The 15,189-nt window shown below is 39.9% G+C and overlaps 1 protein-coding gene across 1 annotated transcript in view; it reads left to right on the forward strand.

Annotated features, from left to right (window-relative positions):
* Positions 1-15,189, forward strand: part of ADK (adenosine kinase) — a 563,842-nt gene that overhangs the window by 13,019 nt on the left and 535,634 nt on the right. Inside the window, exon 2 of the mRNA XM_014523581.2 lies at positions 1,905-1,979. Coding sequence (XP_014379067.1) covers positions 1,905-1,979 — 75 coding nt within the window. The remainder of the gene's footprint in view (positions 1-1,904; positions 1,980-15,189) is intronic.

The raw sequence follows: 15,189 nt of genomic DNA on the forward strand, positions 1-15,189 counted from the left end.
TGCATTAGTAAAATGCTTCCTTTGGAGATTTAGCTTGTAACAGCAAAACTGGACTTTTCCTGGTACAGTCTGTTTGCCTGTCCCTTTCCATAGTGTAATAAGCTATGATGGCAGAAACTCAGTTTTGCTGGTGTAAGTGCATCTACACTGCATGCTTTTACTATGTTGGTCACAAATTGTACCACTCTACACCCTGACTCTCACACACATACTTTCTAAAAAGTTTGGGCTATAGACCTGGCTCAAATATACCATGACAACAGTGACAGCAGAAAGAGAGAATTTGATAGAGAAAAGGGACTTTATTGCAGGTATTTGTAATATTATCTTAAATGGCTTAGCAGAATTTTGTATTGAGACCTGAAGTGGGTGGTAGAAGACAAGATTTGGGGGAAGCGTGTAGGCACTAAGTAGAAACAACTCTCACTGCATTTGATGGAGAAGTGGTGCAGTTTGACCTGAAGGATGGCAGAATGTGTTTGGGGAAAATGATTAATGTTTTTAGGGGAGAATAGCATTTGTTCATGTCCACTTTGAGGTAGAGAGCAGCATACGGTAGGAAAAAAGGAAGGGGATTTGCAAACAGTTTAGGATGGGAGAGTGTGGAGGGAAGTAATAACTGCCTGAGCTACTTCCTGGGCTTGCAGGTTTTTTTTTAATTTTTAAATTTTTTTTTTCCCCCCCCATCTTTAAAATTTCCCTAGTTTTTTTCATCTTCGATTCTTTGGCTTTTATTCTCCTGAGTAAGAGATAGTAAAATGCATTTGGTTTGCTTGCCAGATGAATCAGTGAAATTGTGTACCTTTTATATGTGGTCCTAAACTTGGTTAGAAATGCTGCTGTGGCAGCTCAATTTTTAGCTTAACTTTTATTTGAGCTAGGATCTCAGAGTGAAAGACAGTTAGGTCAAATTGCTTTGCTTGACTTCAGAGCATTCTGTTTTTAAGCCTGAAATATTGTGGCAGTATGTTGGCAATCTCTCTTGAGTGTTATCTACCTCTAAAAGTGAGTATTTAGTGGGGAGGAAGGGACCTATTTTGTAGCTTCTTTGTATTTGGTTTTCAGATATGATTTGAGTAGCTAGATCATGGTGGTATTAAGAGCCAGCAGGTGTTGGTTTAGTTAGGAATGTGGTAGAATCTAGTTTTAGAAAGTTTACTGGGAACAGCTGCATTCACAACAGCTTGCTTCCATGTCATGTATTTAGTTCCTTGGTATTACTACTTTGTCGCTCAGACTACACTGAATACTACTTTTGAAATTAGCCCTTATCAAATATTTTAATAATAATAATTTCCTCTGGTTGTTCATATCTATTCAGAACCTACTGTTTGGCATCATGGATTGTATCACACATTGAGTAACCTTTAGACATAAAATTAACATTCAGATTTTTTCATCTGCAAACTTATAGTTTTTCTGAGACCAGCTAAGTGGAAGTGCCAAGGCCAGTCTGGCTGTTAATTGTTACCTTTTTATAAGGTTAAGTGTATTATTGCCTGGATAGTAACTTTATCAACTAAATTTGGATATGGAACTGTACAATCTCATCTTGTACTGCGCTTTTATAAAATCCAAGGATGGAACCTAAGTGCACCCTGTGGTCAGTTGATATGCCGTGTTCATCCTTCATCTGAATGAAACACTACTTAATAGAATACAGAACCTAACTTGTTTGAGATTTCTATTTAGTGTAGAACACTGATTACAGGTTTGGCATTTTGAATCAAGTCATCTGTGCAGCTCTCTACTGGGCAAAACTTAAACATATCTGTCCTTTAATATAATTATTCAAGAAACACTCTTGTTCCCTGAAGTATTTTTAATTTGTTTCTTATTTAATTTAGTGTTTATAATAAAATTAGAAACATGAAACTAATTTTTTAATACTGGTTCTTTTGCAGTGAAAATGTCCTTTTTGGGATGGGAAATCCTCTTCTTGACATTTGTGCGGTAGTGGACAAGGACTTCCTTGACAAGTAAGTCTTAAGATTTTTCACATTAAATAACTTATTAACATTACTGATATTTAATTAACACAAACGTAAAAAACCTGCTTAAAGTTAAGCTCTTAATTTAGTCTTTTTGAAGGTGTTGTGTGTCCTGGAAGAGACTAGTAGTGCATTATTAAACTGATTTTCAGCCTCCTGGCCCTGACCTTCTTTTGTCTTTGTTGACTGGCAGCAGTTGCTGTATCCTTTACAAATGGTGGTGGATAAACCTTTTTGGTAGTCCTGCCACAAATTAGCTTCACACCCTACCCAAGTGCCACTCCAAACTCCTTCCCCTTCCTGGTCTGCTACTCTGCTTGCTACTCTGAGCCTTGTGCTCCCTGCCCTGTCTACCTGTGCTGCCTGCTCCCTCCCTGATCTGCTGCATGCCACACACGGAGGCTGCCTGTGGCACCTGTGCTGCAGGTTGGCCACTCCTGCTTTAAAACATCAATTTGGGTATTTCAGGAAACTATTGGTTATCTAATCTAAGCTGCACATGCTTTCTTCCCTTGGCCTTTAGGTTTTATATTTTCTGAACTCCATCAGTTTTTTTGTTAGCTTGTTCTTCATTGGTTCCTTCTGATTCCTCAGATTGTTCTAAGGTTCCTAGGCTTGCTTAAGCAGTTTGTATACACAATGGTAGTTTTTGCCTCATGCATTACTCCTAATATAGTACAATATTTTCCGAACTTAACTTTTTGTTCCCTCTCAAGAGCTGCTTCATATTTCTTAATGGCTTTTGTTCTGCCTGTATCTTTGTTTTTAGATGTCATGTATTAATAGTAATATGAAGGTCCCCAGAATAGCCCTGCCACTTTAGCATTACCTCTGGCATGAAGCTCTCATAGGCTTGGATCCTTCCATATGAGTCCCATTCCTTCCAACTGCCAAGGTGGGGATTTTTTCCCATTTAGCAAGTAACAAATGGGTTTGGGCCTATCCTTCAAAGTGCCACTTTCATAATTTGGCTTTGGCTTCCTGTTGTATAGAACAGATTAACATTTAGTGTACTCTCCATTTCATACCATTAGCAGTTAATAGAATTGTTGGACTCAAATCCATTTCACAACCTTGAATGAAGAACATTTACAAGTTTACTTTTCTTAACTACTTGTTTTCTTCATCCATCTACTTCATATTTCTTGCGTTTTTTCTGTGAAAGTTCTCTTCTGGTATTAAACTTACAGTTTGTTTCACAAAAATATGTTTCATCTGAAGCTTTTATATTTTAAAGTTCCATTTGTAGGTAAGTTTGAAAAGAAATCAAAATGACATTACTTAGACAAGAGCAAGACTGCTTTAGAATAAAAGAATGATTTACTTTTGAATATGTATGAACATTTTGATCCCTGATGAAAAGGGCCCCAAATATTGTAAGTAATGATACCCTACTCCCCCCCACCAAAAAACCAAAACCAAAACAAAACCCCACACCATTCTCATTTAGTGCCATGCAATAACATTTGCATCAAATCTCCAGAAGTTTTATTAATCCCCCCCAAATCCTCTTATTGCTGCTGTAACAACTGTTGCAGGACTTGCTGCACAGCAGTGATACTCTCCCAGCAATGAGAGAAATGCACTGGGGATGCGTGGGCAAAACAAAACTGTTACAAGGATTTAATTTAGCTGTTCACTGGGATGCAAGAGAGCTTAGGCTGGTTTTGCATTATAATATTTTCCTGGCTAAAGGTGATGTAGCCATGCTTGTTCCTTGTCCACCAGCCAGTTTTTAGTCCTGTAGGTAGAAGTAAACCATCTTCCTGAATCATGCGAGTCCTCTGTGAGCATAGTTATGCCAATAAAATGTCATTGTGGATACTGCATTATTTGCCTGGTTAACAGCCCATCAGCAACATTCCCACAACACTTCTGTCCTTCACAGCAGAACTCTGATCACAGTTTTGAAAGTTGCTACCTAAGGGGTCACCTTGACTGGGAAGTATGTGGTGCGACTTCCTTTCCATTAAGCTAGGCCATCTTTTGTAAGCAGTCAGGCATGTTTGTGCAAAGCCAGAACTTCAGGTAAACATTGGACTGCAGCCTGGATCAGAAAAGAAGCCCTGGGTCAGACTGACCATTTAAGGCCATGTGCAAAACAAGTGCAGGAATAAAGATGAACATTGCAGAGAGGATAGAAGAGCTTGGATACAACTGGGATGAGAAACAATGCCAGAAGAAAGTCTCGGATTGCCACCCATTACCCTTCCCACTGAGTGAATCTGTTGACCATGTTTGGCTTTATCCGCACCAGTACCCAGATAGTGACAGAAGATTCAGAAGAGGGAATCTCAGCAGAAATCAGCAACAGGAAACTCATTGACAAGCACCATGGTAGGAGATGAAGACAAGGAGAGTCAGTCATGCTATGCTGTATGCCTAGTTCTGGCTAAGAGATTCAGTCCAGTAAGAAAAATTATTTAAAAAAGAATGTATGGGTTGTGTTTTCTTTCTTATGCTTAACCTCCAACCTCCCCTTGTTCTTAAAAAATGGTGGCCATATGCAAGTGTCCAGAGAATAGAGGAACTGACTTGAGAAATCACAAATGTGTTCTGGTAGTCAAATGAGGGAATCTTACAGCAAGTTAATAGCCATCGGGTGTAGCAGCAAAATGGAATTTCTACTAACCTAAATCAGTCAATTGCAAAAGGAAACATTAACTAAAACAGGTATGAGTACCAGGGTTATAGCAAATAACACTTGCAGGCAATCCAATAAATGGCCAATCAGATTATGAGATATTTGAGCAAATCTGTTGAGTAAATGTTGCAAAATAAGTGCCTTGGGTTTATCTAGTTCAGTTGCCCAAGTCTAAAAGACTTGCTGTCAGGCTCTTTTTGAATTTGAGAGTTAGAATTTGAGAGACTTTGCTGGGGCCTCAAGAGGGTTACCTTGGCTTGTAGAGCTGGTCCTGCCCCACTGTTTTGGGGTGCTTTGTGTTTATCTAGCCCCAACTATCCTTTTGTCCTCTGGCACAATCTCAGTAATAGTCAAGATAATATTTCTAGGAAGGTCAGTCTTATTCCAGTTGTAACTGTAGGAGACTTAGCTGCTGCTGGCATCATTGTTGACAGCACTGTCTACATAAGGGGATAACTGCAAATGGGTGCAAGCAGCTGTAATTCTCTGCCTTTGACATCCTCAGTAGTGAATTCTCTGGCAGTCAGGAGAACTATAACTACAGCTGCCTGACTAGCTTAGCCATCTTGATTTTTTTTTTTTTTAACTTAGAGCTCGGGATACTGCATATACAATCTTCTTCCCTTATGGCTTTAGACTCAGGAGTTCACAACATTTTGCTGCCCTGGGCCAGAACTTGTGATTTGTCTTGTTCCCACAACTGCAAATCTCTACCCCTGAGGAGCTCAAGTAGATATCTCCTTCACTGCAGATATCTGGTCCCTCTCTAGCAAGGTAAGTGCAGGCACAAGAGAGCAGTAGGGAAGGTTGCTGAGGAGGGGGCTGTGGAGAGAATGAGTTCAGTGCAGTTTTGAGATGCCTGATCCTCTATGCTGCCCCAGGCCAAGTTATACCTTCCCAGGCTGGTTTCAGCTTCTTCATGGGCTGGAATGAACCCAGGGGCCATAGGCTGCCAACCCCTGCTCTAGGCTTCTGACAGCCTTCTACATGCTGCTTACCTTGCTGAGAACTATGGAGCAGTCTTGAAGCAAGCTGTCCCAAAGCTAGTCTGTCCCCCTATTTATTTTTATGGAATTTTTTTCCTTTCCTTTCTGTTAACATTATTAATGTTCTATTCTTTCTTTATCCACTGTGCCTGCCTGATGTATCTTTGAATTGCCCACAGCATACCTGCTCGGAGACTGACCTTAATCAGAAAGAGGAATGACTTGGACAATGAAGAACAATATATATTTGTTTTTAGTGAGAGAACTGCTGTGACTATATGTAAACAGTCCTGTGATTTAATGTTGAACCAGTTGGGAGCTGGTGTGTGTGTGTGTGTGTGTGTGTGTGTGTGTGTGTGTGTGTGTGTGTGTGTGTGTGTGTTCCAAATAAGCTGTTTAATATATTTGAGTTTAAGTGTTCCCTGTTTGTTACTGTACAATGAAATATTTTCCCCCCCAAAAGCATGATTTATTTACCAAGTCTTTAATTTATTACAGCCCAAATGAGCAATTTTTGTACCAAATTCTTAAAAATCACTTATAGATAATTGAAAATCCATATTCAAGCTGATTAGTTTTAAGTAGTACATAAATGGAGCTCAGTGCCTTGCTATAACAGTGCATGAAAGTGACCTTTTAGAGTCTCCTTTAGCTGTACAGCAATGATGTCAAATTTGCTATGCCCTGCAGGCTGGATAAGTGGTGCTGGGCTTGTCCTTGGGCTGAATCAAGTCTGCACACTGTCTCTGGATGTTCCCCAGGCAGTGTACACGTGGGGCTGCCCCTGTTCATGTCACACAAGCGCATAGGTCTAGCCTGAGAACACCTCCCCCCGGGCCAGCATGGCGAGGGGCCGGGCGGTAGGGTTCTGCTGGCCCTGTCTTTGACACTTTTGATGTACAGCATCTCAGTTGTTTCTTGTAACTTCTTTTGTGTCTGGCTGTTTGAAATCAGTGAACCATCTTTTCATCTCAGTGTTCCACCCTACAGGTACACTTTGCTGCAAATTGTGTTTTTGCATAATATTGGCAAAGCAATGCCAATAGGGATTTTTGGCTCACTGAGATTGACCTTAATCAGGGTTATTTCCTGTGTCCTCTCAGTGTATCAAAAGCACATTCAACAGCCATCTTACAACTGTTCAGAGAGCAGATAAATCTTTCTTTGCTGCTCACTAAGTACTTGGTATATGGTTTCATAAACCAGAAAAACAGAGAGTAGGTTAAATCCCCATAAATTGTCACTGGCATTGCAGCCTTAATAATAGGAACACTTTTGTCCTTGAAAATTGTTCCCACCAATTATATTTTAATTTTAAAAATTCTAATGTTCTAAAGATGTGAGCATCATGTATTTTCCCCGACTAGCCAACATTTTATTTGTCAGTGAAACATAATCTGTCAGTATTTGTGTGAGGGTGTACATATCCTCATTCTATACACAATCTCTCATCCTGTTGCAGTTACAAAAGTCCATTATATTAGATCTGTTTGTCTTTCTGCATTTTGTCCAAAATCACAATCTTGTACTATTGGCCTTGGACACCTGGATGATGACCATTTGTTGCTCAGCATACAGTCCCAGAAGCACTGTTTGACTACATGCAACTGACCAGTTAAAGGGATTTTGTGTGCGATTTGCCCCTTGGTTGTCTTGCTTTCACTGCAACAAGTTGTATAATTATTCTCTCTAAATCTAACAAAAGTTCATGATTCACATTTCTGGGGAAGAGTGAGAAAATATATGAGTTTTTGGAAAAGAGACCCATGTAAAATAGAAGGAAGGGTATATGTGGAAACTTAAACCTGATCCAGGAAATCCCTGTGCATACTGCTGACATCCTACACTATGTTGTTCCGTAGGCGGTATGGCTGTGGGAGATGGTGGTAATGTCCTCTGCTGAAACAACCTCTTTGGTTAAGATGTGTGGTGGTCAAGTGTGCACATGATATGGGTATTGCAGTACTGGAAGCTATATGACAGAAGTTTTGCAATTAAATTTTCATATGTAGTCATGGTCCTAGACTGGTTGCTGTGATGAAAGTAAAAAAAATGTGCACTGGTTGCCAACAGCTTGTTGTCCACATTAAATTGTAAGTAGGCAAATATTCCCCTCTTACCCCTCCACAGTATATTTGTCACTAGGAGAAGGTAAGATTTAATCAGTTCATTCAAACAATGCCATTTAAAAATGGGAACATAATATCATTAAATTAAAGTGTAGCTTTATTTCAGGATGCAGGCTGTCTACAGAAAGTTGACATTATCTGATTTACTAACAAAATCCCAGCTGAGATTGAAGAGCCAAAGTTTAGGTACATATAAAAGCAGCAAGTAACCTGATGAAGGGGAAATCTTCAGGGACTAGGAAGTCTCCTAGAAGGAGCCCTGGTGGGTTGGTTTCTGTGTGGGCCTTGGAGCAGGGTAACTCTGGGGCAGGCAGCAGAGTGTAGGTGTGAAAGAACTGTTAGGAGTAGAGGGGCTTCTGCATTGAGCCTCTAAATCAAGCAAGGCATGGGTTTCAGAAGTGGAATTTGTATTAGTAGTTTTAAATGGAAAAACCCCAAAACTCTGAGAAATAGGGTCAAATTAAGATCTTTGATGTGGTGGCAGTCCTTTGGGTACTGAAGAGGTGGGCTAGCACCCTGTTGTATTTTTTGTTTTTGTTTTTGAGTTCAGGTCTGTTTTCAATAGTGCAGAACATGCTGATAGTGCTTACTAAAAAATCCTATTTATAGTTGACCTGAAAGCTGTGCCCCTTCCTTTTTGAAGGGTGCCTTGCAACTGCGATCCATCGGCTCCTTAATCCGAGACTGACAACTGCGCATGTTCCAGACTGAATTTTCTAATATTCAGCATAGAGTAAACCTTTAATTTTACAAGACTTATAAAAATGTTAGCATCATATTTATTAAATCAAAGTATTGATGCTAATAATAGGCTTAATAAATACATACATTAATACATTTAACAGTTTATATACTTATGCATGAGAGGAGCCTTTCATCACTAATGTGCTTAGAAAGTTTGTAAATGCGATTGTGGCAGTTTGTGCACTGCCAGAACTGTGGTGGTAATGAATAATGTGAGGGTTCCAGGTAAGCACCTTATAAAGGAGTATATGGAAAAAAATCAACCTTTGTATGGGCAGTTCTGTTCTGGTTTTTTAATCTTCTGGTCCTAACTGGGGTTGAGAAATCATTTTGGGGATGCTTTTATGTAGTTGTTTGTAAATAGCAACAGAGCATAGAATGTCAGTGAATGTGAATTGTTTTAATTTTTATAATTCTTTCTTTATTATTGTTTACACATTAGTCACTTAATTTTCAGGAAATACATACCTCCATGTGGTAGCCTCAAATATACTGCATATAGAGGGGTTTTTAGTCTTGTAATGCAACAGAACATTTGCTATTTTTTCCTACCTTTTGAAGTAGAAAACTTGTTCTTAGCAGTTAATTTTCTATTTTCTTTTGCATACAATGTGAAGGGATGCACAGGTAGTTTAGGCTCAAAGTTTTCTAAAATTAAAAGCTGGTTAAATAAAATCATTAGTAAAACCATTTTTCTTGATTGTTTTTCCACTGTATTTGTAAAACATATCATCAAGTCTGTTTTCCATGTCCAAATCAGATCATACTCTCTAACTTTCATACTTAATGTGATATTCACAATATTGCTAAAGCAGATGTTTAAAAATTGTTTCAAACTGCTAAAACACACATTTCCCCTTATCTTCATAATTAAACAAGTTTAAGAGCTCTTTTGCTAAAGAACAGGGTTTCTGTGGCAGGAGAAATTGCCCTGAAAACCATTAAAAGCTACAGAACATCACATATTTTATACTAAAAAGGAACTGCCATTGATTGGGCTGAATAATTCTCTAGCCAAAAGATTGATGAGTCTATGGTCTAGACTTGCAAGAACGTATTTTCTTTTCTACTGAATCCATTACATAAGGACATGATTTAAGTTTTGGTACAAGTGCAGACATTCCTTTTTAAGACTAGCGTGGCTCTGGTTTTATAGCCCTTTCCTTCCTTCTAAAACCAAAATTGATGACAACAAATGGGGAATGTTTCTAGTTGCTATAGTAATGAAGTAAAACGGTCTCATAATCGCTGCAAAATTATATTGCAGTTAGCAGTCCAGTTTAAAAACAACAGACATTTTGTACTAGGTTTTTGTTTTTATTTCAGTGGTTTGCCATTCAGGTTATATTTTTGTGGGAGAATATTTTTATTAAAGCTTTTTTTTTCTTACTGTTTGGAATTCCCTTAACTTTTTAAAAGATGATAGAAAAAATGACAAAATTTGATAGAAGAATTTCCCTAGACCCATTTATTAGTGAGCTATGTTATATTTCAGACTGTTCACACTTTGTGTCGCAGTGATGCACACATTTTGGGGATAAAATGCATAATAGGGTCATCTGCAAAAAGATAGGCTCTAGTACCCATATGTTTTACTGCTGATATTACCCTATATTATCACATTTGGCTACAGTTGCATACAATAAAATCATTTATGTCTTTACAGCCAATCTTAACATAAAAGATCATTCATCCATCCATCTTTCTTCATGAGACGTTTCAATGTATGTGTATCATAAATACACTGTCTGCTTTATATGACCTTTATAAGAAGGTAGCCAGTGTTTTAGTCCTGCTGCAAAGATGGCAGCATGTCAAGTACTGTTTACAGTAGATGCTTTTATCCTCATGACTTTACATACTTCCTTTTATACAACTAGTTGCACAAGACCACAGCTTCCCACAAGTAACAATGTCAGTGATTTAGTTTTCATAGATTCATAGATGTTAGGGTCAGAAGGGACCTCAATAGATCATCGAGTCCGACCCCCTGCATAGGCAGGAAAGTGTGCTGGGTCTAGATGACCCCAGCTAGATGCTTATCTAACCTCCTCTTGAAGACCCCCAGGGTAGGGGAGAGCACCACCTCCCTTGGGAGCCCGTTCCAGACCTTGGCCACTCGAACTGTGAAGAAGTTCTTCCTAATGTCCAATCTAAATCTGCTCTCTGCTAGCTTGTGGCCATTATTTCTTGTAACCCCCGGGTGTTCCTTGGTGAATAAAACCTCACCAATTCCCTTCTGTGCCCCCGTGATGAACTTATAGGCAGCCACAAGGTCATCTCTCAACCTTCTCTTGCGGAGGCTGAAAAGGTCCAGTTTCTCTAGTCTCTCCTCGTAGGGCTTGGTCTGCAGGCCCTTAACCATACGAGTGGCCCTTCTCTGGACCCTCTCCAGGTTATCCGCATCCCTCTTGAAGTGTGGCACCCAGAATTGCACGCAGTACTCCAACTGCAGTCTGACCAGCGCCCAATAGAGGGGAAGTATCACCTCCTTGGATCTATTCGTCATGCATCTGCTGATGCACGATAAAGTTGCATTGGCTTTTCTAATGGCTTCGTCACACTGCCGACTCATGTTCATCTTGGAGTCCACTAGGACTCCAAGATCCCTTTCCACTTCCGTGCCACCCAGCAGGTCATTCCCTAGGCTGTAGGCGTGCTGGACATTTTTCATCCCTAGGTGCAGCACTTTGCATTTCTCCTTGTTGAACTGCATTCTGTTGTTTTCCGCCCACTTGTTGATGAAGACATTGAAGAGTATCGGTCCAAGGACCGAGCCCTGCGGGACCCCACTGCCCACACCCTTCCAGGTTGAAACCGACCTATCCACCACGACTCTCTGGGTGCGACCCTCTAGCCAATTTGCCACCCACCGGACTGTGTAGTCATCCAAGTCACAGCCTCTTAACTTGTTCACCAGTATGGAGTGGGATACCGTATCGAAGGCTTTCCTGAAGTCTAAGTATACGACATCCACCCCTCCTCCTGTGTCCAGGCGTTTCATAACCTGGTCATAAAAAGAGACTAGATTAGTCAGGCATGATCTACCTACTATGAACCCGTGCTGGTTTCCCCTCAGCATAATTTGTCCTGCTGGGCTCTTGCATATGTGAGCCTTGATAATTTTTTCAAAGACTTTGCCAAGGATGGAGGTGAGACTGACTGGCCTATAGTTGCCCGGGTCCTCCTTCCTCCCCTTTTTGAAAATGGGGACCACGTTGGCCCTTTTCCAGTCCTCCGGGACTTTGCCCGTGCACCACGAACGTTCAAATATTCCCGCCAGTGGCTCTGCAATGATGTCGGCCAGTGCCTTCAGCACCCTCGGATGGAGCTCATCCGGGCCTGCCGACTTAAAGGCATCCAGTTCTTCCAAGTGACTCTGCACCATCTCAGGGTCTACGCATGGAAGTCTGGCACCTTGCTGCTGCCTCTCTACAACCCTGTTTTCCTTTCAAAACAGCTATACTCAGCTTTACCTTGTCATTCTGAAGAGCACAGAGTCATGATTTTGCATGTTTGTAGATGTTGCCTATTCAGAATACCAAGAGGGTTTGAGAAAATAGGTTGCGGTCAAAATGATGGGGGCCATGATATCTATAAGTTTTATGGTATGGAAAATAAAACATAGAATTTGAAGGTTAGCAAATTGCAGGAATTAGAACAGAAGGGTGGATCTTGACTTTGGGTCCTCAGTTTTATCCACCAAGATTAAGTGTTTTTGGGGATAATACTTTGATCTCTAGCACAACGTTTAAAACTCTACATATTACATTTTCACATGGAAGTGGTTTTGTCATTTTTACTGCAAAGAGTCGAAGTAAAAGATACCTCTTAATAGGATCCTAGGAATGTAGGGCTGGAAGGGACCTCATGAGCTCATCTGGTGTAACCCCCTTCTCAAGGCAGGATCATCCCTGACTAAACTGCCCCAGCCAAACACCTGTTTAATCCCAGCCAAGCATCTTTCAGAGGTGGAAATTTGAGAGAATTTTTGGCAGTTTCAAAGAACTTTTCAAACTACAACAAAATGTAAATCCCAATCTTAAAAAACAAACTCTCTTTGGTTATGAATGTTTCATTGTGCAGGTTTTTGAATAAATGTTCCTTAAGAATGTTTATGGCCTGTTCGTTGTTTGTTTGTTTTTAAATTAACCCTGAAACAGAACCCGTCTTGTGAGAGAGCGCAAAATATAACGTTTATGTGCTTCATTTATGCCCCAGAGAAATCCCTATTTAAAAGATTAATATAGTCGCACATTGACAATGCTGAGTGGCCAGAGATGAAATATTTTTTTAAATATTTACCTGAAGTTTTATATATAATATTAATAAACATTCACTTCAAAGAAAAGCACTTAAACCTGGATCAGATCACTGCAACCTCCATTTCCCCCCCCACCCCCAAGCTGGATCTAGCCTATTGGCCAGATTTGGCCTGGATCTGGGGAAGGATCAGGCATCACCGATGCAGCTTGCAGGGTGAAAAAGTTAGGCACCATTGGGTTATATGATTGCACCTGTGTGGAGTTTGGTTTCATTTTGATGATAAACTATAGAGAACATAGGTCTGTAATGGGCCTCCTGCATCAGTGAACTGAGTTCCTTGTGTTTGCAGGCCATCATTACTCAAGGAGTTCCTAAAATAACCACTTCAGACCCTCACACATGACTATAAAGCACAGTACGCAAAACACCAAACCCAATAACATGCCAGAGATTAAAGGAGGGGAGGTGAGGCCACTACTGGGACTTTACTTCATTTACAGGGAAGTAATTGGTTAATACATGCCCATAGGAAAAGAGTTGTGTGTTGCATTACAGAGCAAAGCAGAACCCTTCCACGTCCTTGCTAATGACCTAGTCCTAAAAACATTTTTTTCCTGATGCCCATTTTGGCAGTCTACTGAGTAGAAGACTCCGGAGTAGAAGAGCAAGACTGCAGCCAGGAACATCCGAGTTCCTTAAGTACCAGCAATAGCATCAGTGAACCCCAGTCAAAACTCCCATGTCTTAGCTGTGGCCAGTATTCCCATGTTTCAAAGTGACACCTACTTCCCTACAAGGTAGTTATTTGTAAACTGCAACTGTATTCCCATTTACACTGCTGCTTAAAACAAGACAGTGATTCACAGGCTTGTTACTAGTTGCCAGTAGATAATACTGAAGCACAAGTGTTTGAAGTTGTATCTTGGTTAGGTTGAATGTGGGAAGAATACTACATTAATAATTTGCATGTATGTCTCCGTTACAGGGCATGGAAAAATGGGAAGAGAAAAAGACTGCTCTTCAGTCCCTTATCACTTGTTATATTTAAATAGAACTGTTTATGTGATAGTTATTCCTGGAGGATTTTTTTTCCTGCTTCCAAAGTCGAAATAATTGAAAGTTGGGGCTTGAATTTGAAGTAATTATACTTTAAATTAAAGTAGTATGAATACAACTTATTATTCAGCCTGTTAAAATTTATAGGCACACCAGGTACAAATGAGAAAAATTTGATTCTGCTGCTCTGAACATTTTGAATGTAGTCTGATACCCGGAAAAAAAACCAAACCAAAGTGTTTTTAACTGAAGAAAGGCAACATGTTCTGAGAAATGGTGGTCTTAAGAGTAAAACCTACTACTACATATTACACTATGTTTCCAGCCATTCCAAATGAAATATTAAGTCACTAATTGAAAACTCATGTAAAATGTCCAGGGGTTTAGGTTGTAGCCGTGTTGGTCTAAGGACATAGGCAGACTGCGCACCAGAATGAACGCACACCGGAAATCTATCAAAGACAGAAACACTCAATTACCAGTGGGGGCACATTTCCACAGCAGGGCCACTCCCTCTCCAATCTCTCAGTCCTGATCCTCAAGGGAAACTTACACAGCACTTCCCAGAGACGAGCCTGTGAGCTCCATTTCATCAACCTCCTGGATACTAGAGATCATGGACTAAACATAGACATTGGATTTTTGATACATTATAATCTGCCTGGCAACTGACTCCCCAGCCCAGCCCAGCCCCTGGCTTCTTTACTTTTCATTCCATCCAGGAAGAGCATACACCAACTGCTGACACTTCCTTAGCCTGACGAAGGGTTTTTGAACCTGAAAGCTTGCTTAATAACTATTCTCCAACTATTTGGGCTGGTCTAATAAAAGATATCAAATTCACCCAAGGAACCTTGTCTGTAAAATGTCCAGACATTTGAAGTGTATAATCCTGAACTAGGAGGATATGAAATAGGAAGTTGAATGAATGTATGAAGAAAAGATTATCAGAGCTGTAGCCAGAAGTGTAGATTTTGATTGTAGAATTCTCTCTCTTTCTGATTTTGGGTTGCATATCTTCCTTAAGAAAAGCTAAAGGATCCTTATGCTTTTCTTACCTTTCTATTCTAAGTTTATATTTTTTGTTGAGACTTTGGGTTCTGTCCTTTTGAATTAGGTTGTTGCCAAATTATTATTCATGGGGGTACTAATTAAAAAAAATTATGAATTGTTGTCTCAGTAATTTGTTTCTCCTTTTAAAATGCAATTGTTGACCCACTTCCAAATTGAACAGTATAAACTGTCTTTTTGTCTTTGCATCCTATTAGCTTTATCATTTATTTAAACTGGTGTTGTTTTCATCAACGTTAGAGGTGGAAAAAGACCAATTTGATGTTTTCTACACCCCCTGTCAACATGGGATTGTTCCCTAC

This window comes from Alligator sinensis, unplaced genomic scaffold, assembly GCF_000455745.1.
Source record: "Alligator sinensis unplaced genomic scaffold, ASM45574v1 scaffold109_1, whole genome shotgun sequence".
NCBI lineage: Eukaryota > Metazoa > Chordata > Crocodylia > Alligatoridae > Alligator > Alligator sinensis.